Source organism: Anabrus simplex, chromosome 1 (genome assembly GCF_040414725.1).
Source record: "Anabrus simplex isolate iqAnaSimp1 chromosome 1, ASM4041472v1, whole genome shotgun sequence".
Taxonomy (NCBI): domain Eukaryota; kingdom Metazoa; phylum Arthropoda; class Insecta; order Orthoptera; family Tettigoniidae; genus Anabrus; species Anabrus simplex.
The window spans coordinates 444,677,981-444,703,354 of NC_090265.1; the positions used below are offsets into that span (position 1 = coordinate 444,677,981).

At 39.1% G+C, this 25,374-nt stretch overlaps 1 protein-coding gene across 3 annotated transcripts in view; it reads left to right on the forward strand.

The window, feature by feature from the left end:
* Nucleotides 1-25,374, forward strand: part of Srrm1 (Serine-arginine repetitive matrix 1) — a 638,713-nt gene that overhangs the window by 153,633 nt on the left and 459,706 nt on the right. For all 3 annotated transcript variants that reach the window (XM_067135198.2, XM_067135197.2, XM_067135199.2), the window contains exon 4: nt 15,214-15,384. In XM_067135198.2, coding sequence (XP_066991299.2) covers nt 15,214-15,384 — 171 coding nt within the window. The remainder of the gene's footprint in view (nt 1-15,213; nt 15,385-25,374) is intronic.

Below are 25,374 nucleotides of genomic sequence, written 5' to 3' on the forward strand. Positions count from 1 at the left end.
TAATAAGGATATCTTTTGATGACTCAAACCTACCGTACTATTCTACGAAGGTTAAAATACGTCACCATTACCGTAGTATATGGATTCTCGACAGCATATATTATTCAATGATGATTATATATGATCCAAATTTGCATCAATCTTCTCATTTTAAATTTCAAATTTTCTATTTCCATCTTTTGTTTCATCATAGCACATATCTCCAATTCATTTTTGATTTCTTTCATATAACAGCATTGCACCTTCTTCATTACCCATTTCAACTCATATCTCTTCTTATTACTCTAAACTCTTCACATAATATTAACCTCTTTTGACGCACAAGTAATTTTATCCTTGTATATTCTTAAACCTTGATACCCAAATCTTGGAACAAAGCAAAGATCATCCTACTTCACAAAAATGATAGAATCCACAACATAATGAACTATCGTCCTATCAGCCTATTGGCTGTCCTGTACAAAGTCTTTACCAAGGCCAGGGCCAAAGTCACAAAGTCTTTACCAAGGTCCTGACTAATAGAATCAGCTCAAATCTCGACTTAGCCCAACCCATCGAACAGGCGGGTTTCCGCAATGGTTTTAGCACCATTGACCACATACTTGCTCTACGGGAAGTAATCAGCCGAATGAAAGAATACCGATTGCCCCTGTGCTTAGCTTTTGTTGATTTTGAAAAGTTATTAGATCCTGTTAACCACTCATCTGTCCTTTTGGCATTACCTGAACAGGGAGTAGAAGCAGCCTACGTCAACATACTTAAGGACGTATACGAATCGTCTTCTGCCTTTGTTAGTATCAGTGAAACAACTGAAGATTTTCCCATTCAGCGTGGTTTAAAACAAGGTGACCCCATATCACCAAAGCTCTTCTCTGCAGTTTTAGAAATTGCAATGTCCAAAATTCAATGGAAAGATTGAGATTTGCCGACAATATAGTATTGTTGGCTAACGATATGGAAGAACTGCAATCACAAGTACGCCTCAAGATTAATCTGTCCATGACAAAGGTCATGCATAACAAGTGGGCAACTTCAGAAAATGTAGTGATAGAGGGAATAACTATTGAAAATGTTGGTGAATACATCTACCTTGGCCAACAAATCAATATGAAAGGAGATATAAGTCAAGAAATTTTCCGAAGAATCGAATTAGGATTTCAGGCATTAGGACGATATTCCACCGCCTTTTAAATCCAACATGTCAGTAAACCTAAAGAAGCAAGTTCATGACTAATGCATTCTCCCTGTTAGGACCTATGTCTGTGAGACCTGGACAATGAATAAGTTCACTGAACGGAAACTAAGAACTGCCCAGAGAGGAATGGAGAGGTCTGTGCTTAGGTTTACCAGACGAGATAGAAAGAGTCCCATGACATAAGAGCTGTCACAAATGTCGTTGACATAACGAGAATTTCAACCTTGAAGTAGCAATGGGCAGGACATGTGGCCCGAAGAAGGGATGTCAGATGGACCAAGGTTGTTCTCGAATGGTGCCCAATAGATAAATGAGACGACGAGGAAGGCCACCAGATCGCTGGGACAAGGACAACCCGTAAAATCGACAGAGTTAATTGGCACAAAAAGATTGCTGGAAGTGGTGGCAACTCCTAAATACTTACCTAAGTTTCAGACTTCAAGAGGCCACATCAGTTATTGATAGAACTGGATGATTGTGATTGATATTCTTAAACCATTGGACCATTATCTTCTTACATGATATCAACATTTCTTCTGTATGCTCCCGCTTCCATATCTCGTGTTAACTTACTATGACAACATAACACCTATATGTATCATCTACATATATCACCTACATACATATTAACGTATCACTTGGATTCTTATTAACACCATAAAGCACTCGTAAGAACTTCACGTCTGCTATGGCATAACCTATTTGGATAGAATATCACATTTTCTAACTGGAGTTGGGTTACATTTCTTTACGAAGACTGCCTAATTCCTTTATATCGATATAATAACGAAATCACTCATGTGAATCTGATATAAATTATTTTGAAGATTATAACAACACACTTTCAACATTCTAGCTTCAAATGGTCAACTCAAAATAACATTGACCAATCTTTTCCTTCGCTTCTGCAATGATTTTATGGCTCGTTCATGCTTTACTGTCATGGGCGATTGTTGTGCTGCATGGATGGCTATGCAGACGTCATCGACAGTGTTGATCCAGCTCAGTTCAGCTTGGGTTTATCCAGGTAGTCTACCTCACATCTTTAGAAAGCCGTCGTCATTTTGTCTTGTTCAAATACAAAGATAAAATATAAATTTGAAATCAGCTGTTGCATGTTAATCATATCAAAGCCTTCTAATATACTGTACAATTATGCATCTTTTAAGGTTTCTTTGCATGATTTCCAATCTCTATCAGATCTCCAAGATGTCTGTATGTATGTACGTATATATATATACACACACACATTATATGGATTTGCTTTATCAGTTTTCTAATGATAATATTGCACTATTTCAATCATTTGCTTCTCTTGGTTAATACTACCTTCTTGCCGTCTTTAATATGGCAGGTCTCTAAATCTTGCTGTGTATTTTAAATGAAAATAACGCGCTTTATGATGGTATTCTGATATGCTCCGCGTTATACAGATGTTTTATCGCTGTTGATATCTTCTTTTCTCAAATTACCTTTTTTTTTTTTTTTTCGGTTCAACTTGCTTCCTAATTGCTGTACGTCTGCTCGCTAAGCTAGACAATCATTTGTGTTTTTTTCAGTGTTGGTTTTTTAACAGTTTGAATCCCTGTTTTGTCTTTTTCACTGCCATCCTGATTATATATATTTTGACATTGCGTTAACCTAAGCCTTTGTGATATTCTATAAAGTTATTCACTATGTTTAATTTTGTTGTTGGTACTCGCGTTTACTCCAGCTCGACTAAATTTCACTTCTGGAATAGTGGAATGGCACAGTAGGTAAGATATCCAAGGGAACTGAATGTCAGGTTGCTGATACAAAGCTGGAACAGTTAGATAATTTCAACTATTTAGGATGTGTGTTCTCCCAGGATGGTAGTATGGTAAACGAGATTGAATCAAGGTGCAGTAGAGCCATTGCAGTGAGCTCGCAGTATTCAGTATTCTATAAGAAGGAAGTCAGCTCCCGGATGAAACTATCGTCTTACATCGGTCTGTTTTCAGACCAACTTGCTTTACGGGAGTGTAAGCTGGGTGGACTGAGGATTCATAAGTTAAAAGTAACAGACATGAAAGTAGCAAGAATGATTGCTGGTACAAACAGGTGGGAACAATGGCAGGCAGGTACTCGGAATGAGGCGATAACGCTAAGGTAGGAATGAACTCTATGGATAAATCTGCTTCGGTGTTGGGGTCATGTGAGGTGAATGGAGGAGGATAGGTTACCTATGAGAATAATGGACTCGGTTATGGAAGGTAAGAGAAGTAGAGGGAGACCAATACGGCGATGGTTAGACTCAGTTTATAATGATTTAAAGATAAGATGTATAGAACTAAATGAGGCCACTGAACTATTTGCAAATAGAGGATTGCAGCGACGTTTATTAAATTCACAGAAGTTTGCAGACTGAATGCTGAAAGGCATGATGGTCTATAATGATGATGGATATATGTATGATGTTAATTAGATTAAGATTTATGTCCAGGTATCAAATTGGCTTTTGGGTGTTTTATTGTGAAGGTTGAAAGGTAGTGCTGCTAATGAGGATGGGATGGAGCAAGCTTTATGTTGCTTGATGAATGTTCAAACTGCCGTATTTCATGGAATCATTGAAGGAACACAGTGAAATTTTGACTCCCAGTAGTAATGCATGTACTGAAACCACTCACTAGAATAAGAAAAATGTGCATCCTCTTCAATACAAGTGTTATTTACATCAGCAATGAACAAATTATACTTCTGCCCATATTTTGATTGTGGGCACTGCCATCTTTTTAATAAAAAGAGCTAACATGAGAAAATGTGGTGACTTGTTGTTGAAATTACAAAAGCATTAAAAGCCTGCAAAGTTCTTGGAATCTATATAATGAATTGAAATTGAATGCACCCACAAAAGATGACTTAGTACACCAAATTGCAGAATTTACAGAAAAGATGATGCTCTGAGGTAATTAATGTTAGTATGGGATATGAGCAGAACTCCTAGAAGTAAAGGTTACAACTCTGGGTGCAGAAAATTGGTCAAAATTATAGTGTTTGTTTTCCAGTCTTCAGTTTGTAACAGTATGGGAAATTAATGAATGGTCTGGGCAATGGATCTCTAGTTTGTCAGTTTAGTACCATGTAATATGATGTTGATTCTACAGTGGAAAGTCTTAGAAAACCTGCCCTTGCCCTTTCAAGTTACTGCGATGTACTTAAAAACCCAAGATCAGAAGGGGAGAGGCTAAACATAGACTAATTAAGACAGACCTTGCTGAACTCCATTTACTTCTTCAAGAGAAAGAGGAGGATTAATATTCAAGGCTAATACTAAATAAATGAATGAATGCATGTACGGTATATCATTGAAGTTTGTTTTAATTAATTAACGGCTGGTATCTTCTGCCAGAATGCTATTATAAATACAAAATCAACTGTATACCAACATGAGACAAGATAATGAACTTTATTTGCTGGTGGTTTAGCCTCACACTTGAAAGTTTTTGGTGGCTTATTAATTTATATACTGTATTAATTGCTGCTAACAGGGATGCAAGGTATTTCCAAGTGGCTTGTCACCCAATTGTTCAAGTCTCCTCGCCATACAGTTGACATGGAGTGAAGGGGTCTACGAGATATTCAAGTATAACAAGACTCCAGTGGAGATTTTTGACATGCTTCAGCTCCTTAAAATAATAACACTGTTTGTGTATCTAACAGTTACATTGTACAAAGTGATATACTCTATCAATGACTCAGCTATAAATGGCTGTCCATGTGAGAGTAGGATGTCAGCAGCTGTTTAAAGCTATCACTGAGAGGTTCTAAGGGAATCTGCTCCAGAAGCAGAAAATCAACACAGGAAATTAAAATTCCAACATGAATTGTGTCACACATCATGGTTCAGGGCATTCTGAAGAAGTGCAGGACAGCTTATTCAAACTGGCATATTGTGCTCTTTGGGCTTATTGTGCTGGCTTATGGTGCCAGCTTTATGGCTTATGAGTAGAGCCCGGAAGTTAGGCAAAATGCCTTTATTATCTGGGTGGGTATATCGAAGTGTCACATAGAGACAAACATGTTTCTGTACGTTTGGGAACGGTGGGATCGGTTATTATTTTGCCTGTTTTGTGTGTGTGCCTATTTTAGCTTCCATAGCCTATTTGATAGTTTAATGCCTCTTTTAAGTTGTTGTGGACCTTTTTCTATTATTTATGTATTAAAATTAATCAATCAAAAGAAAAAATATATAATTTCCATGTACGGTATTAATAATAAAGAAAAACTCATTTTTCACTTAATAGATAAAAAATAACATTTACACAAACAATATTTTTATATTTCACAAATCTGTACTGAAAACTCCTCAAGCTAAATGGTTGAGAGGATTGCCAAGTCCCATCCTTGCTGTGTAATTTTAGATGCTGCTGGCAATCAATGTTTTAAGAGGAAGAACAACTTGGTAACCATTCTCTATTAACACCAATCAGAAATTAAATGGAGGAGGGCTGCTACTTAGAAAAATGAAGGTGTTAGAAAAAGAAAGGAAGGAAAAGGCTCTTGTCAATTTATTTCTTATACATCTAATAACGTCGGGGTTGGAAAATGAGTTGACCAAGGGTGGTGAGACAGGAAAGTTAACAGCAAGGAACCGGACACAAGTGAAAGCAATGCCAGACTCAGCTAGGGGAATAGTGATCACCAACCACACTCCCAAGTTAAGAGGCCCCAGTCCCCCTTTTAGTCACCACCTCTTACAACAGACAGGGGATACCGTTGACTTTATTCTATCATCCTCACCCACAGGGGGATGTAAGATTAGGTGCTAAAATGTGATGCATCTTTATTTTAGTGCCCACTTTTGTGATTATAAATGCCTGTTTTAATTATTTTACTGCCTATTTCCTAAATATTAAGTACTTATTTGCTTGCCTCTGTAAGGGTGAAGTACAGCGGGGACCTTGTGTGCCCCAGGACTGCTATGGTAGCTGTGAAGGCCTTACAGGAACCCTGAAAAGTAACTGCTAATGGGGCTCTGGTGAAGTCCTTAACGGCAACTGGGGCGGAGAAGGAGACTTTTGGTATGGTAAAGTTGGCGGAGGAGGCAACCCGGCCTCTTGGGATAAAATAAAGAGGAAAACCACTGCCTTGTGGTGAAGAGGGATCTTCAAAGGCTAAGTGAGACTACCCCAACAGAAAACAGCAGGCTTGGAGGCGTAGGTGGCAGCCCTACCACCAAGCTCGGTGCTGTGGGCCAATAACTTGCACAACCTTAAAATTACCTTATTACAGAAATATCAACTATGAGAAACCGGACTGATCCAAAAATGACGACCTTTGGCTTGAAAAGGCTAACAAAAATTGGTTTATGGAATGTGAGGAATCTGCAGGAAAATGGAAGACTAAGACAGGCAGTGGCATGTATGAATAGTTATGGCATGAACATCCTAGGTTTGAGTGAGGTGAGATGGAGTGAGTTTGGGGAATTGGCAACCCATGATGGAGCTACATTTGTACACTCTGGAAGATTCGAGGGGAAACTGAGTTAGTTATGGAGGTGTGGGTATGTTAATGTACAAGGAGGCCAAGAGGACCCTTATGGAGGGGTACCCAGTGACGGAGAGGATAATAGTGGCACGTTTTAAGACCAATATTAGAAATGTTGTGTTGATAGTATGCTATGCACCTACGGATGTTGCGGAGGAAGAAGACAAACAGGCGTTCTATGGACATCTTAATAGTACGGTTAAGAAACAGAAGGAAGCATATCATCCTAGTTCGAGGAGACTTGAATGCAAAAGTGGGACAAGACAGTGAAGGACTTGAATGTATTATGGGAAGGCATGGTTTAGGAGAACGAAAAGAGAATGGACAGCTGTTTGTGGACTTCTGTGCAAGCCACGATTTGGTTATTGGTGGTACTATATTTCCACATAAAGACTGCCATAAGACTGTTGGATGATGGTGGAGTAGTTCATTGTAGGATGTGAGGAACAAGAGAGGTGCGGACAATGGTAGTGATCACTATCTTGTTGTGACTACCTTTAGAATGAAGATCCAGGCACAAAAGAGAAGGATAGGGCAGACAAGGAGGCAATATGATATTGGAAGCTGAGGGATGACAGAAATGTGAAAGAAGCCTTCAGGATAGAACTAAAGAATCTATTTCAAGCACTCACTGAGGTGGAGGATGAAACTATTGAGGAAAAATGGGTGAAGACTAGATCTGTATTTACTGACGTAAGTGAAAATATCCTGGGTTTTAAGGACAGGAGGAAAAAAGACAGGATTACTGACCAGACATGGGAAATTATCTGACAAAGGAAAGAGAAAGGAAGTAATGAATGCATGGAATGAACGCATGTAAGTAATGAGCAAGGAAGGCAGAATTCCAGTCCAAATAAGCTGCGAAGAATAAAGAAGTAAAGAGAATTGCGACGAGAGATCAAAGGAAATGGATAGATGACCTATCTCAACAAGCAGAGGAGGCAGCCAGAAAGGGACATCTTAGAGAACTGTGTATCATCACCAGAGTTCTGGCAAGGAAGCAAATGCAGGAAAACCGTTCTCCTAACAAACTCTGAGGATCAATTGAAGCGATGGCAGGATGATTTTTCTGCAGTGTTAAACCACTCCTTGGAGGACTATCAAGCCAGAGAAGATTCTGAAAAAGTTCCCTGCTGATACAGACATACTAATACGAAGTGCTTTTAAGGAAATTCTTCAAATACCTGCAGACATTCCTAATGAAATTTTCTACACTGAGAAAAAATATAAGGGGTTGGGACTACTTTGCGCCACTTGAGAAGCTCATCTTCAGCACATTAACATCTGTAAGGTGTTATTAATCTCAGGTGATGAATACATCTGTGCTACAAGAAATCTGAAAGAAGAAATAACTCTTTCACTACAATCCCTCTATGTCCCTCCATCTGACAATTTGCTACTTCCACGCCTAGAAATAACTGATGCCAGGAAAGTAAGAAGAGTACTGAGAGAAAGGGCATTCAGTGAGTGGTGTAACTTGCAGCAAAAAGGAAGAGGTGTACGTTTGTAGAATGAATATACTCCTGCCAACTCCTGGATTCGAGACCATCAAGGCTTATCATGTAGTGAATGGCGTGAAGCAATCAAGATGACGACAAACATTTCAGCAGTTAGATCGGTACCAGGAAGATCTTGGAACAATTCCCTTTGTAGGCGCTACCTCAGAAAGATTGAAATTCTTGTGCATGTTCTGGGATCTTGTCTCCATGGTGAACTTTGAAGGAATACGTGTCATCATAACATCCGCTCATTAATTGCGACAACGCTGAAAGATCATGGTTTCCAGGTATTTGAAGAGGTTCATGGCTTAGCAGACAACGGAAGCCACAGAAGGATCGACGACATTGCTTTGAAAGCCATAAGTCGTAGCCCTCAGACCTTGAGAAGAGGAATATTTACTTACCAACAATTCCTTACTACAGGGAGAAATACTAGATAGAGGAAATCGACATAGTAGGTCTGATGATTGGAGCAAGGGGAACGATTCCCGTTTTTGCCTCTAATTTCTGGAAGCAGATGTCTCTGCCAGTTACAATGTTATGGGAGATTGCCGTCATAGCTTTAAGGGGCTCACTGATAATTCTAAGAAATCACTGTTACAATTAGGTTACCTTCAACATTTCTCAAGTACAGTATATCTATTTCTCTTCTAAAAATAAGTGTATCGTCGCCATAAGACCTATCTGTGTCGGTGCGACGTAAAGCCCCTAGCAAAAAAAAAAAAAAAAAAAAAAAAAAAAAAAAGTGTAAAGTGTACTTTGTCGCAAGGCTTCCTCTGCATGAGAGGAAGTATTTCGTAAAATAAAATAAAAGCAAATGGTGCCTTTGTTCGGCTCTATCTGGTATGGAAGAACAACAGAATATCTATCGGGACCAAACTTCGCATTTTCTGCAGTAATGTCGAGGCTGTTCTATTATATGGGTCTGAGACCTGGAAAGTGACTAAAGTGATTACCTCCAAGTTGCAGACCTTTGTCAACCACTGTTTAAGGAAGATTCTAAACATCTACTGGCCGGAAGTAATCTCCAATCATGAACTATGGAGGAAGGATGGGTGAAACCGAGATGGCCATACAGATAAAGCGGCGGAAATGGGAATGGATAGGGCATACGTTGAGGAAAGTTAATGAAACCATTGAGAAAGAGGCACTGGATTGGAACCCGCAGGGTAAAAGGAGAGGAAGGCCCAAACAAACGTGGTGAAGATTTGTACACATGGAGGCAATGGAAGAAGGCAATACGTGGAGAGAGGTGAAGAGGTTGGCTGGCAATAGGATCAGATGGAGATGCTTTGTTGATGCCCTATGTTCCACAAGGAACATCAGGAATTAAGTAAGTCATTTGCTTGCCTATTTTAGCAAAAATAAATGCCTCAACTTCTGGGCTCTACTCATGACAGTACAAAGGTTGCTGATGAAGCATGTGAATGGCATTTGCTGGCAAATTCTCTTCATATACAAGATGATTTTCTTACTAGAAGAAAACCTGAAATGCCAAAATGACGGAGTTTATGCTCACAGCTTTTGGGAAGGCCTTTCCAAATTTCTTAAGGTGGGAAAGAGGTGCCGATCAGCTTCTATGATAGTTTGGTGGAGAGTGGTGTTTGAGGGCGTGAAAACATGTGCCCACCACTACCAAACCAATATTCTGAAGAAGGTAGTGAAGCCCTTGAAAACATCATCTTTGCGGGTAATCACTGGATATTTCAGTAGGATTCATCACTTGCCCATAAAGAATATTGATGATTGGTTGGAGCTCACCATGCCTTAGTTCATTGCTGCTGGTTCTTTGTCCTCCAGAAGTCCCGATCTGAACCCACTGGATTACTGCTTGTGTAACATTTTGGAAAGAGCATGTCAAAAATTATCCAAAGTATTGTGTCCCTAAAAGCATCTTTAGTGGAAACAGCAGCCTCATTCCACCAGAGGTGCTGCATGCGGTATAGATGAGTGTCCAGCATGTTGGAAGAAATGTATCCTGTCGAAGGGTAAACATTTTGAGTAATTAATGTATTGGTGTGCATCTGTCCTATAGTCATTAAAAATATGTGAAATACATTCATAATTCAATTCATAATTCAAGGAAGGAGGGGATGTTCCCCCGATCAATACAAGATTTAAAAGTACCGTAGTTTTGACCCTTTAATTGGGTCATTCTCAGCTAGATACATAAATTCTTAAATACTGAATATAGCACTCTTTGATGTAACAATTGTTCAAGAATTGTTAAAAAATATATATGAATTGCCAACCCACAAGTTTCATAACAGGTTGATTTTTTTTTTTGTATCTTTCTGGTTTGTTTTATTAGTAGAGACTGACATTGTCTCAAAGCGCATTTTTATTATCTTATCTTTATTATTTTTATTATTCTTGAATGCAAGGACAAGACTCCAGGGAATGAGTAAAAATAAACTTGTAATGAATATGTTACTATCCGTGAATGATAACATCCACAGCAACAAGGAATCGGTATAATGGAAAGAAAAAATAAAACAAATGGTTGCTAGGAGGATTTGAGCCTATGCCGGATCCCAGTTGTCTCAATGTCAGTTCAAACAATTGTCTCTACCCGCACCGTTAACCCGTGGCTTCCTGACTCGCTCATTACTTCTGATGTGTTCCCATTTGTTTATTTTTACTTTCTCTCTTGTTTAGTTCTTGAGTCCAGGCCAGAGCACAAAAGAATAAGTAATCTTCTTCTGCCTGGCCTTAATTCCAAATTATTGGGGGCGGCACTTGAAATACATTTGCTCAATTTTAGGTCCGATTGTCCTTCCTGACGCAACCCTATGTGGAGGAATGTATTTTTTGTGTGTTTGTGTGGTTGTTAGTAGTGTAGTGCATTGTGAAAATATGAAGACAAAAACATCAGTCCAAGAACCAGAGAAATTAACCATACACATTTAAAATCTTTGGCCTGGCCAGAAATTGAACTTGGGGCAGTTATCAAGAGTGTGCTGTTTATTCCTCCTCCTCCTGCAGTTTTTTAGTGATTTTACATGCGTTCTTGGATATTGCGCTGGGACTATTTTTATGGTATTGATATGGGTATGATTATAATGTCTATGCCACTTTTCTGTTGTATTTGAAGACTTCTTGTCTTTCAGGTTCTCATTTCCATTACTGTATCATTTGTAACTGGGAGTATATCCTGTACATGATAAATAATTATATTTCTTATTCTTTCGATTGTAGATTATCTTTTTAGGCCCGGTTTCATCAACACATGTTAGTACTTAACAAGGTGTTAAATCATTTTAACATACGATTTAAGAAAATTTGCGTTTCATTAACAAATGTTAACATTAACAAATGTTAAACTGCGTATTAAAGTTAACATCAGCCATTTCCAATGTTAAATGGCTAACATTAGCATTTAGCAACCTGTTCCAAAATGGCTGCTGTGAATTTCGCTTTCGAGGCGGAATTGCTCTATTTAGATCTTTTACAAAACAATCCTGATCGAAGAAGAGTTCAGCGACGTAATGACTTTGAAAATTTGACGGATCCGAAATTTCTTCATAGATACAGGTTATCGAAAACAGTCCTTGCTAAGGTTGTTGACGAAATTCAAGTGAGGTTAGAATATCCTACGAAGAGAAACTTACCTCTTTCTCCAATGTTGCAGGTACTGATAATATTACGAGTTTTTGCTACTGGTTATTTTCGCATAATGACCGGGACAATGCTGGAATTTCTAAAGCCACTGTTAATAGAGTTGTTTGTCGAGTGTCTGCAGCAATAGCATCCATGAGAAGGAGGTATATAACATTCCCTTCAGTAGAAGAGCGTCAGCAAATTATCCGCGACTTCTATGAAATAAGCCGTTTTCCTGGTGTTTGTTCTACGTGCAATATATTACACACATGTAAGAATCCAGTCACCTGGAGGCAATTGGGCTGAAATATATCTTAATCGAAAGGGATATTTCTCAGTTAATGTTAATGTTCAGGTGATTAGTGAGCCTAACCTCCAAATCAGGGATATACTTGCTAGGTGGTCTGGTTCTGCACACGACAATACAATATTTAATAACTCCCATATCGGAGCACAGTTTGAAGTAGGACAACTAACGAAGTGATTTTGTTAGGTGACAGCGGATACTCACTAAAAAAAGTATCTGTTTACCCCATTGAAACCCTCGCGGACTTTTCCCGCGCCTCGTCCTTTTATTTTATCGTCAAGCCATCTGTGCGCTTGCACTCAATAACTTATATATATTTACTAATTCAATTAACAACTCTTTTTCGAAGGAGGAAAGATTAGAACTACGATTCCGTTTCACTTCACGCGCCATATTTTACAGCTGTGCTCAAACAAAAGCGCATAGGAGCGCGTTGTAAAACAGCATTTTCGTACCACTGCCTCCTTGATTCGCACCAGTTCGCAATATTGGGAGAGTTAACAGTCGATTAGTTAACATTTCACAAAAAAAGTTTGATGAAACGCAAGAAACCTAACAAGATGTTAAATTTCTAACTCCATATTAACTAACTACTTGTTAGTATATATTTAACATGTGTTGATGAAACCGGGCCTTAGAGTTTTAATTTTAACGTGTGTATACTAATAGGTAATTCTACATAAGTCATTTAATGTTCACATACGTGCATTGAAATAAACTTGAGAATGAGGGGAAATAGTAGCCATAGATTGATGGTGGTGAAGAATTTGTGAATGTCTTGGAATATAACTACTGTTAGAAAAGAAGTTTGATATTTGTGGTGCATGTCATCTTTAAGAACTTCCTTCTTTGGAACTGTATGGAAGGCATATTGTCATGTGCATGAAACTTAATATTTTAATATAGTAAGATTGTTATTTATCCTATGCGATCAGATTTACTGAACAAGAGTGAGCGTTCTTGTAAATTGATGTAATTTCCGGTAAAATAACATCAAGGGTTATGAATTTCATGTTGTTGGTCCGTACTGAACTGAGAATAACATATGAATAGTAACACAGTAAAGGTTTCCACCTATTCAGTACTAATATGTATTTACAATGTTATAAATTAAATCGAACTACTTTCGACCCACCTAGGGGTCATCATCAGCCATATTAAAGCATACATAAGTTTTTGTCGAATCCTAAAACATGTTATTTTTAACTGTAATAATCGTATGGATTTATAATTTATAAAGTGAAGTGTGGTAATGAGATGAGAAATGTTAGTATGGTACAGGTGAGTAGTAAATAATAATATACACTGACTGACAGAGCAAATGCAACACCAAGAAGGAGTGGTCAGAACTTTATGCCAATTGCAGGGTAGACTGACGTCACTGAGGTATGCTCATGATGTGAAATGCGCCGCTGTGCTGCGCACGTAGCGAACGATACATGGGACACGGCGTTGGCGAATGGCCCACTTCGTACCGTGATTTCTCAGCCGACAGTCATTGTAGAACGTGTTGTCGTGTGCCACAGGACACGTGTATAGCTAAGAATGCCAGGCCGCCGTCAACGGAGGCATTTCCAGCAGACAGACGACTTTACGAGGGGTATGGTGATCGGGCTGAGAAGGGCAGGTTGGTCGCTTCGTCAAATCGCAGCCGATACCCATAGGGATGTGTCCACGGTGCAGCGCCTGTGGCGAAGATGGTTGGCGCAGGGACATGTGGCACGTGCGAGGGGTCCAGGCGCAGCCCGAGTGACGTCAGCACGCGAGGATCGGCGCATCCGCCGCCAAGCGGTGGCAGCCCCGCACGCCACGTCAACCGCCATTCTTCAGCATGTGCAAGACACCCTGGCTGTTCCAATATCGACCAGAACAATTTCCTGTCGATTGGTTGAAGGAGGCCTGCACTCCCGGCGTCCGCTCAGAAGACTACCATTGACTCCACAGCATAGACGTGCACGCCTGGCATGGTGCCGGGCTAGAGCGACTTGGATGAGGGAATGGCGGAACGTCGTGTTCTCCGATGAGTCACGCTTCTGTTCTGTCAGTGATAGTCACCGCAGACGAGTGTGGCGTCGGCGTGGAGAAAGGTCAAATCCGGCAGTAACTGTGGAGCGCCCTACCGCTAGACAACGCGGCATCATGGTTTGGGGCGCTATTGCGTATGATTCCACGTCACCTCTAGTGCGTATTCAAGGCACGTTAAATGCCCACCGCTACGTGCAGCATGTGCTGCGGCCGGTGGCACTCCCGTACCTTCAGGGGCTGCCCAATGCTCTGTTTCAGCAGGATAATGCCCGCCCACACACTGCTCGCATCTCCCAACAGGCTCTACGAGGTGTACAGATGCTTCCGTGGCCAGCGTACTCTCCGGATCTCTCACCAATCGAACACGTGTGGGATCTCATTGGACGCCGTTTGCAAACTCTGCCCCAGCCTCGTACGGACGACCAACTGTGGCAAATGGTTGACAGAGAATGGAGAACCATCCCTCAGGACACCATCCGCACTCTTATTGACTCTGTACCTCGACGTGTTTCTGCGTGCATCGCCGCTCGCGGTGGTCCTACATCCTACTGAGTCGATGCCGTGCGCATTGTGTAACCTGCATATCGGTTTGAAATAAACATCAATTATTCGTCCGTGCCGTCTCTGTTTTTTCCCCAACTTTCATCCCTTTCGAACCACTCCTCCTTGGTGTTGCATTGTCACTGTCAGTCAGTGTATATGAATTTTGTTTAACAAAGGACACTCCCATTGATATCCTACTTTTTTCTAAAATTCTTTATTACAGTGTTTACACTTTTGATAGCAGGTTTCTGTTATGTTTCTTTGTAAAGCTATATACCATATGTTCATTATATCTTACTATATGTTGAGCAATTATGTTTTTCAGCCTTGCATGGGATTGTAATGGTAGCAGTAGGCTAAGGAAGTGATTGGGGAAAAAATATACTTCTTTACTGACAGGATCCGAGTTCCATTCATTTCCTTGTTAAGTTGGGCTGGTCCTGAACTGGTCTAAATAAATATGTATGTATATATCTGTCTGTGATGAACTGATTTCTAAACATGGGTTTTCTTCCCACCTGTGTGTTTTTATACAGCACCCAGACCCAAAGAAGATGCAGATCAACCTGACAGGTTTCTTGAATGGCAAAAATGCTCGTCTTTTTATGTCAGAATTGTGGGAACTCCTACTGTCAGCACAAGATTCAGTGAGTGGAATTCCTGGACAATTCCTTGAACAGAAGAAGGAAGAAATTAAAAAAAGGATGGTGAGTATTTCTTCAGTTTAGTTAACAGTCATGATTTCTTCTTTATCTTCTTTTTCCACACCCTGGTGTGGTTGCGGGTGCGATCTGTGTCACGTTGGTTTTGGCCAGAAGCTCTTCCTGATGCCAACTCTGTTTGGAAGTATGTATTCAACTATTATGTATTTCTGTGAAATTTGGAAATTTGCATATGTATGAAAACGTGTGTTAGGTCAAACACAAACACCCAGTCCCCAAAATCAGAGGCATTAACCAGCTGCAATTACAATCCCGGCCTACTTGGGAATTGAATTCTGGACCCTCTTAACCAGAGTTTCGATACTGACCATTCAGCCAGAGAGCTTGATTTGAGTTACAGTATATTAATGATATGAGGTAAGTGAATCTGGTCTTAGTGCATTCTGCTGTTGTTTTCCCCTTATTGCCTTAGAGAACTATATCTGAGAGATGATGTGCAACCTTACTTTTGCCTTCTGCTGTTTTACAGAAAAATGTTAATAGATAAGAGTCTTCTGTTTTATTCTATCATCATTGAATTTGTATCTTGTATTCCTTACTCAAGTGAAGTCGTTTTACTTATATGTAAGAAATAGATAAGTAGAAGCTATTCTCTTTTTTTATTTTAGAACTTCTTTAAAATTTTGAACCTCGGTAGAAACTGCAATGAATCTTTCGGTGAGAAATAGTATTAATTAATACAAGTAGATGGGGGATTCACAGAAGAATCAGTGCATGAGCCTTTTGTCCATAGAAATTGTCAAATTAGACATCAACTGATCGCTGAGATTTTTGGGCTAAAATTGGCATTTTTGGTTTTTGCAAGCCTGAATTCTGCACTTTCAGGAAAATTGTAGTTTATACGGATAGAAAGACTAGAAATGCATTTAACGTGGGTTTAAAAGGGACAGTGTGTGCTTATTTATGACAAGAAGGCACCGTCAGCTGTCTGGAGCATTTCTTCTTTAATGGTTTCCCTTTGCACTCCCAAGCAAATGCTGGAACAGTTCCTGTTCTATTCATAAGCCACAGCAGATTCCTTCCACTTCCTTACCCAGTTTCATTCACCGTTATTCATTTCATATTCATTACCTTCTCAACTGAGGTTTGCATTAGGGAGGGCAAAAATATGCTGTAAAATATTGTTATGAACATGACTCCATCTGTTTCACTACTCTAATTTATTTCAGGATGGCCCAATAAATGCACACACACATATTTAAACACAAACAATTCTAACCAGTTTTGAATGGCTACACTAATGACCAGTCTATTTACAAATCTCTCTTCTGTACACACACCTGGGAGTCCCGGCCGGTTGCTACCTGGGTTGTCATATCCTACGGATAGGGCAGGCTGAGGACTTGGGAGTGTATAGTCAGATGAGCAAAAATTGAATTCACTTATATTCTATGATCCTTGATTATACCTAAATATATACAATTTTTACACAAACCTTTACTGTTCTGACACCATTAACTCTGAATTCTCTCTCTTTTAACTTCAGGTCTTTCTGTAAGTCTTTTTAAGTCTTTATACTACACACAAGAATATATATGTTCACTGGTTGAATACTAATCTACGGGATGGAGCCAATCTCCCGGACAGGTGAGGTCTTCTCTCCTTTTCTTCTTTCTTCTGTGCTGGGGTCTCTGGAACCCATTACTTCAACAGCGATGCAAAACTTTCCCATATAAGAATGATTGCTGGTTTATATTGATTATATTCCAACACCCAAGTGACTACTGTTGTGGAAAACCCCTGTGATCGTTCGCCAATGAATAACACTCAGTTCAAGAGCCTATTGTTCCTCTATCTTGCTAACACTTTAACTACATACTTGAGACTCTACTCAAGCTATACCAGCACCCTTAACAGTTCTCCCTGGCCATCTAACTATGTCGGCTGGGCGACAGGGCCTCCGGCCAACACAGTCAAAACTCCGAGTCAGAAAGCCTAGTTGTTTACGAGTTACTAACTTATATAGTTTGTTCTATTTCTTAGAGAACACTCCACTGACCAGCACATCACTACCCTTAGTCACTCGTACACGTCACAGTCTCACTGTTCTTTGATTGGTTCCTTAGCATGGAACCTCCCCGACACGTTGCAATTACACGACATTCTAGAAAAGCTTGGAAGCTGTCCATATGTCCCTTACACAGGACATCATACATTTCCAGAAGAAATGCGCATTTAGTTTTGCACAATGCCTTTCGTAAGATTGAGTCACTACTCTTGCTTACAAGTTTCAACGCAACATAGAATGTTCTGATTCTTTCTTTCAAATATTATTTCTATTATTCCCATTATTATTATTATTATTATTATTATTATTATTATTATTATTATTATTATTATTATTAGTATTAGTATTATTATTATTATTATTATTAATTATTAATTATAAAGAGCTTAAGGATAACAAAGCGCCAGGTGAAGATGTCGCAGTGGCAGAAATGTGGAAGATTGGAGGAGAAATCACAGCGGAAGCAATTCATCGCTGTATAGAAGATATATGGAAAACTGGGAAGATCCCTGCAGACTGGAAATGTGCGCTTATACATCCACTTCACAAGAAAGGTAACCGAACAGACCCAAACAACTACAGAGGGATCTCTTTACTGTCAATTGCTTATAAGATATTCTCTAAAGTTCTACTAAACAGAGTTCAGGAACAGACTGACCACCTCATTGGAGAATACCAAGCTGGTTTCCGAAAAGGAAGGTCGTGCGCAGAACAAATTTTCAACCTCAAAAGTATACTGCGAACAAGAGCAATAAGGAGTCAGAACACCGTAGTCATCTTTTTATTGATTTCACAAAAGCATATGACTCAATAGACAGACAAACCTTATTTAAAGTCCTAGAGGAGTTTGGAATTGACAAGAAAACTAGAGAACTCGTTAAACAAACCCTGATGGATACCATCTCGAAAGTCAAGTTCCTCGGTGATATATCTGACCCGTTCGAAATCAAGACAGGGGTCAGGCAAGGAGATGGACTGTCCCCGATCCTCTTCAAGCTAGTCTTGGAGAAAATAATGAAAACTTGGGAAGAAGCTCTGAAATCGGAAGGGTAAGAGGAATACACCTTGGAAGAGAAGGCCAGAACTTGGAAAATAAATGTCTAGCTTTTGCCGATGACCTCGCCGTCTTAGCTAAAAATCGAGAAGACGCTATAAAGATGATAGAGAAACTGCATGAAATCGCCGGAAAAACAGGTCTTAAAGTTTCTTATGGAAAGACGGAGTATATGGAGTATAGGCACCGAAATGAGAAGTACATGGAGATAAAGTATGGGAAGATTAAAAGGGCAGAGAAGTTCAGATACCTGGGAGAATGGATCCAACCCAATGGGCTAGACAAAGAGGCTATCAAAGGAAGAATCAGAAAATTAGAATTGGCCTACAAACTAACCCAGAGTATGTACAACAAACGGGCAATATCCTACATGCCCAAAATCCGACACTATCATTCAGTAATCAAACCAGAAGGATTGTATGCCTCAGAGTGTCTTATTTTGAATAAAAAAGGGGAGCTACAAGAACTGGAAAAGAAAGAAAGGAAGATCCTAAGGAAGATTCTGGGACCCCAGAAAACTACTGATGGAACCTGGAAAAAAAAAAAAAAAAAAAAGAAAAACAAGGATCTTTATAAACATACGGAAAAGATCTCAGACACAATGAGGAAGCGAAGGTTGAACTTCTACGGACATCTAGTAAGAATGGATGAAAGCAGACTGACCAAAAAGATCTTTAAGTACATTGCAGGATTGAAGGCCACCACTAAGTGGGTATAAGAGGTCAAAAGAGATGCAGAAGAAGTTGGAATTACACTAGAGGTGATCAATAAAAGGAAAGAGTTTAGAAACATAATCAACAAAATCAAATTTTTTGAGGATAATCTCTGAGGAGGAGAGAAAAATACGAAGCGAGAGAATGAAAAGGTTCTGGGAAGAGAAGAGAAGAAAGGCCAACAAGCCTTAAGTTCTATGCGGTCCACAGTTGGCCAAATTCGGAAGAAGAAGAAGAAGAAGAAGAATTATGAATTATACAGACTTTAGAGACTCTCCTCTAATTTCCCTTCATATATACATGTGTTCACATACCTGCTACTCTTCATAATACAGGCTTTATACCCTGGAGGTCGCAGATTCGAATTTTGCTCAAGTCCGTTCGCTCACTTATTTATACGCGAAAGGCGTGTCGCGAACAGTACGACACCTCTCCTGCCTGGGATGAAGTGCTTTGCATCCTCTTGATGCAAACACTTCTGTCAGCCACTTGTGTTTGCTCATACATTCCTTGGATGTGGGTTTCCTCCTCTGTGTGGCATTATTATTTTAAACTCTACCCTTCTCTATATCTTAGGGTACTGGGTGTTTGCACTAACAAACAACCGGGGTATTACAGGGAGACCCATTAAGTCCACTACTATTCATCATTGTGACAGCAGACATAGTGGATTTGGTAAACCAGGAAAGCGTCAAACTATTAATGTACGCTGATGATATGGCCTTAACATCGTCAGAGAAGGAACTCCAGGAATCATTCAACCAAACAGTAGGTTAGAAAAATAAAAATGAGCTCAAACTGAATGTAGAAAAACAGTGTCCATAACGTTTAGAAGAGGGGGCCTCATGGAACCTTTTATGAAGACCAAGAACTTAAGTCCGTAAAGAATTTTAAATACTTGGGTGTAATTTTTCAAACCAAAGGTAATGTTTTCACCCTCCATCTCATGGACCGTCTAAATGCATCTATGAAAGCAATATCTGACATTAAGCATATGAGAAACTTGTCTTTAGAAACAGCCCTCTTTCATCTAAAAATCAGCCCTATAGCAACATATGGCTTGGAAAACATTTGGGAACATTTGAGTATGAAACAGATAAAATCGAGAAGTTGAAGGCAAACTACTTGAAACGGGCTCTTTGCCTCTCCAAATATTCTCCTTCCCGACTCGTGTATGAGCTATGCAGAAAGGGATTTTATGTGGAAGAGCTAAGGCTACAGTTGTTACTTCCAGCGACAACACCCTATATACATCTGCTACGAGACCTACGATCGAAGAAGGCTGCCATCTGGGAAGATTTCTACTCTACCGATGCCATGCTAAATTGCGAGTGGGTTCAAGGTGAATATGAACTGTGACACTTGCTGACAAAGTTCTCCGTTCACGGGTTCTATTATAAACTATGTAATATAAAGCATTATCATGAACCAGGTTTGAACTGTGTATGTTCAAGATGTGGTGCACACTCTACTAGGTACCATGTTTTAAGTTGTAAACAACGATTGGAATCACTGGTGAAATTTTGTAACGATGATTAATATTTTGTATACCAATTCTTTGCACATTGTGCGCATTAAATAAATTATAACTACATTAATGTTCTCTGAATTTCGTATACTGGGGCGACTACCCGATAACCTTGGTCTCTCAAAATGGTCCACTAAGTCATCTTTTCTTGACTTTTCTCTAATCCTATTCTCATAGATTATTTTCTGCTTAAAGGAAATTTTCATGCAACAACCAGTGATTTTTCTTAAATATTCCCGAAAAACGTGGACAGCGTGTACAACATGACAACAAAATTATCAGTCACTATTGTCCACACTATGATTTTATACACATTTACATCAGCATGTAACTGCTTTGTATATAATTCCTTTTCCTTTTCTAACACTAAATTTTCCACATCCTCTATTTTGACACCTGCGTTCTTGACATCATCTGTATGTATGAGTAGACTGTGCAATGGCACCTCTTGTAATTTTATATCACTATTAAGATGTTCACAACATTTATATTCTAATAAAACATCTGGGATTACATCTTTCTTGTGGATCATATCTTACCATTTGGTCCGTACATAGTGCAAAGTTGATACACTGTAATTATCCCTACATTTACTAAGTTTACATTGTGTGTTTCATCACCAACTATGGTTACCTTTGTAAGTTCTGAAGCCAAATATACATATTTGTTGTCACTTACAGGTAACCATACAAGCTCATTAACTTTAATTATATTTTTATTACACTTGATATTGTTGTTGATCGTTTCAACAAGGTTAAAACACAGCCTTTTTCTCCATGCACCAATTTTAACACACACCTAGATTTACACACTTTGTGAATTTCATCTACCTGTTAACAGTCTCTCACTTGTTCTTTGGTTAAATATGTATACAATTGCTGTTCTGTGTCAATAATAATGAAGTCTTTTTTTACCCTGATATGAATATATTCTTTTACAATATTTACATTATTATCACTGTCTTTGATTAGTGTGGGGAAAAGAAGTATTTCATACAACTGAAAGTTTCTCTTGTCGCTCAAAGGCATACCACTACATTTACCAGCATGTTCTTGTTTATGAATGCATTTACAATTGCAGTCTTGTAAATTAAATCATCTCGAGCCATATCCAACTCTAATGGGAGGGTCATCCCTTGTGGAAACTGATCTTGTAATTTCCTGTACGCTTTCAAAATCTTAAAAGGGCTTAGAATTTGGATGTGAAATATCCCTAATTGTGCATACATTATCCCGGATGATATCACTTTATACTGATCATACACTTGCGAAATAAGATCTTCTATTTCTATCAAATGTTGTTTAATGGCAATCTCGATATCTGATTGAGTGAACTCAGTCTCAACTGACTTGTTTTGTTTCCCAAAAACCCTTTTATCTGTTTTAAATTTTTATTCAATTTTAATCATGCAAGGTATTATTCATTGACTGTAGTGTGGATCTTATGACAGTAATTTGTTCCTTTGCAAGCTTAAGTGTTGAAAGCTGTTCTCTCTCTAATTCTGAAATTTTACTCTAATACAGCTCGGTATCGTCACTAACGTTCCAATAGCGTTTTCGATATTGCGCCAATAAAATTAAATATACCTCTCTTTTCTCTCTTTACGGTATTTTTAGTAAACTGTTTTAAAGTATCTCTTAATTCTTGTAACCTCTGTAAACGATTAATCTTCATCTGCATTTCGTGTTGGCAGGTAAAGTTTAATTCACTCTGTAGTTGATAACATAACACCTGAATTTTTTGTATGTTCTTCCCAATTACGTTGTATGCGTCTGCTAATTTACTTATAAGTGACCAATTTCCACTTTGTAGAAGACAATTGTATGTTTCCCTCATCTTTGAAATATATTCCTGGAGTTTTCTCATAAGGAGTTAACCTGAAAATCCAGTCCTTCCCCTACTATTTTTTCCAAAAAATTACCATAATTACTATATAAATTATTCAATACTTTGTTTCCTTATGGGTGACCTGTAAAGAAGAGTTTCCATTCTACTGTACTGTAGGAGTACTATATTTATGCAAAATTTGCAATTACAAATGTTTTACTGAACTTCAAACACTATGATAGTAACTCACTTCTAATGCGGGGTTATGTTCACCATGTCATGTGGTATGGACATGGTATTACCCTAATGAACAATTCCCATGTCAGGGTTTGTATCCCGAACGTGGCTTTGCTAAGTGCAGACACCACCATAATTCATACATTTGATCTGACTTGTTCACCCCTGTTGGGTCATTGTCCTTTTGCTCCTGCATACGCAATTGCTGAAGTCTAGTTTGTTCGACTCACTCTCTTATCAGTGGTAAGGCAATGCCGTGTTTACTAACAGCGAACCATGCTGAGGACTTCGGCCTGTCTTTATATACTAAGTACTGCTATGTTAGACTTGACTGATAATAAGTCATTCATCTGCCTCTCAAATATTGTAATTCATTATTCAGCAGACCTACTCTTACATCATATTATGGGTATAGTTTTCACTTTTTTAATTAGGTTGGAGCTTCTCTGGACGTATATGCGCATGTTAAATTATTATCTCCGTTCAATTCTATTCTATGGGGTCGGACTCTTGGTTCGTTTCCCCATATGTGAGATTGACATCTAGGTTAGGGTTCTCACTAACCACAACCTTTCTGACGGGTGTTACGATAGCACACACTGTTCTCCGTTCCACCAGTTATTTATTGGCCGCTTGGTTAACCAGGTTCGAATGTCTAATTCCTTCTCATGAAATTTAGGACGTGACTTTGCGGGGTATTTTAAATTAACCCTACTAGCAGTCATCGCTATTTCCGAAGCGCCGTTGGGGTAGTGAGAAGTGTAACCTACTGCGGCCTGAATTGTAGTCAGCTTTAACCTGTTCTTATGTACCTTGATTAATTTCCCTTTCTTGTTAATTTTCAACAAACAGTTCACACCATCAGTTTGTTCTATTTCGTAAGGACCTCGGTACGTTTTTTCGTGCTTCTTTGACCTGCCTTGCCTCAAGGTTTTATCCCTCAGTAATACTTTGTCGCCAGCTTGAAAAGTTATCTCATGTTATGTCTTATCGTACCTCTGTTTCTCTCTCTCTCTCTTTACTTTAAATCATAGTCTTTCTTGCGATCTCATGGTTTTCCTGTAATCTGTGGGTTAGGCCCTGAATTACATTCTGGTAGTCATTGTTAGTAGGCTCTGGTTTCCTCTGTAAAATTCCTCGTATATTACCCTTTCACCCGAATATTAATTCATATGGAGTAAATCCAGTATTGCTATGTTTTGAAGTATTGTACACATAAGTAGCTGTTGGTAAGTATTCGTATCAATCGTTCTAATCCTTACCCACAAAATGGCGTAAATATTTTATGATCACACGGTGTGATCGTTATTTACTTCTGTTCGATTGTGGCCTAAATGCCGTTGTATGGACCTTTTAAATTCTCAAAATTTTACATAACCTCTTAAAGGTTCGGCTCATGAAATTACTTCCCATATCTGTTAAAATTGTAGTGGGATTCCAAATATACTTGTTACATTCATCACCCATATCAGCTTCCTGATTAACCATTGGATTAGCAATTAAATATTTCGACAATTGGTCCTGGCTGGTATGTTCCTGTATATCCCTTCTCTGCCGTGACTGGAAGTGGACCCACAACACCGTACTGGGTGTGTGTGTTATAACCGTTGGTGCTCTGAACTCTGGACCCGTAATTTTATTTTTCTGGCACGAAGGACAAGAGAGGACAAACACCTCTATATCCTTCTTCATATTTGGCCACTGTATAACATCTTCATTTCGCGCTAATGTTCTTGTGATCCCTTGATGTCCGCCTACAAAGGAGGTATGGGCATTACGCAGTATGGCTAACTTTTCCTCCTCAGTTAAGTCCTTTCGCTCGTTTACAGGTGAATTACTTTCTTCCTTGGACTCATTCTCCTCTGCTATTGCATCTTCGCAGTTCAAGTCTTTGGTTAGTACCTCCCTTCCTGACCTTCTTCCGTGTTCACGAGATTATTCCGCTAATTATTTACTCTTTCGGTTTCACCTGTCTCAGCTGTCCCTTGGGATTTAATTCCCCTTGAACTCACCACTTGCACTGCTCCTGCAGGCACAGCGTGAATTCTGCTCAATGCATCAGCATTCTTATTCGTTTTACCTGTCTTGTATACTATCATGAAATCATATTCTGCTAACTTTATCCTGAACTTTATTAACCTGATGACGGGTCTTGAATATTAAATACCCATTTCAGTGGCTTGTGATCTGTTACTACTGTAAAATGCCGGACGAATAGGTTAGGTCTAAAATACTTCACATCCCATACAATTGCAAGTAATTCTTTCTCCGTAATTGATTAATTTTTCTCTGCTTTATTCAGAGTCCTACTCGCATATGCCACTGGTGAATCTTTCCCTAATTCTCCCTGTGATAGGATGGCTCCTAAAGCTTCGCCACTTGAATCCGTAGTAACGAGGAATGGCTTTTCAAAGTCTGGGTATTGTAATATAGGCTTTTCTGTCAACTTTTGTTTCAAGATTTTGAAAGCCATCTCCTGCTTGTCTGTCCATACATAAGGGACATTGTTCTTCAGGAGTTCTTACAGAGGTTTTGCGATCTTACTAAACTCAGGTATGAATCTTCGATAATACCCGCTTAAGCCTAAAAATCCTTCCAACTGTTTCGT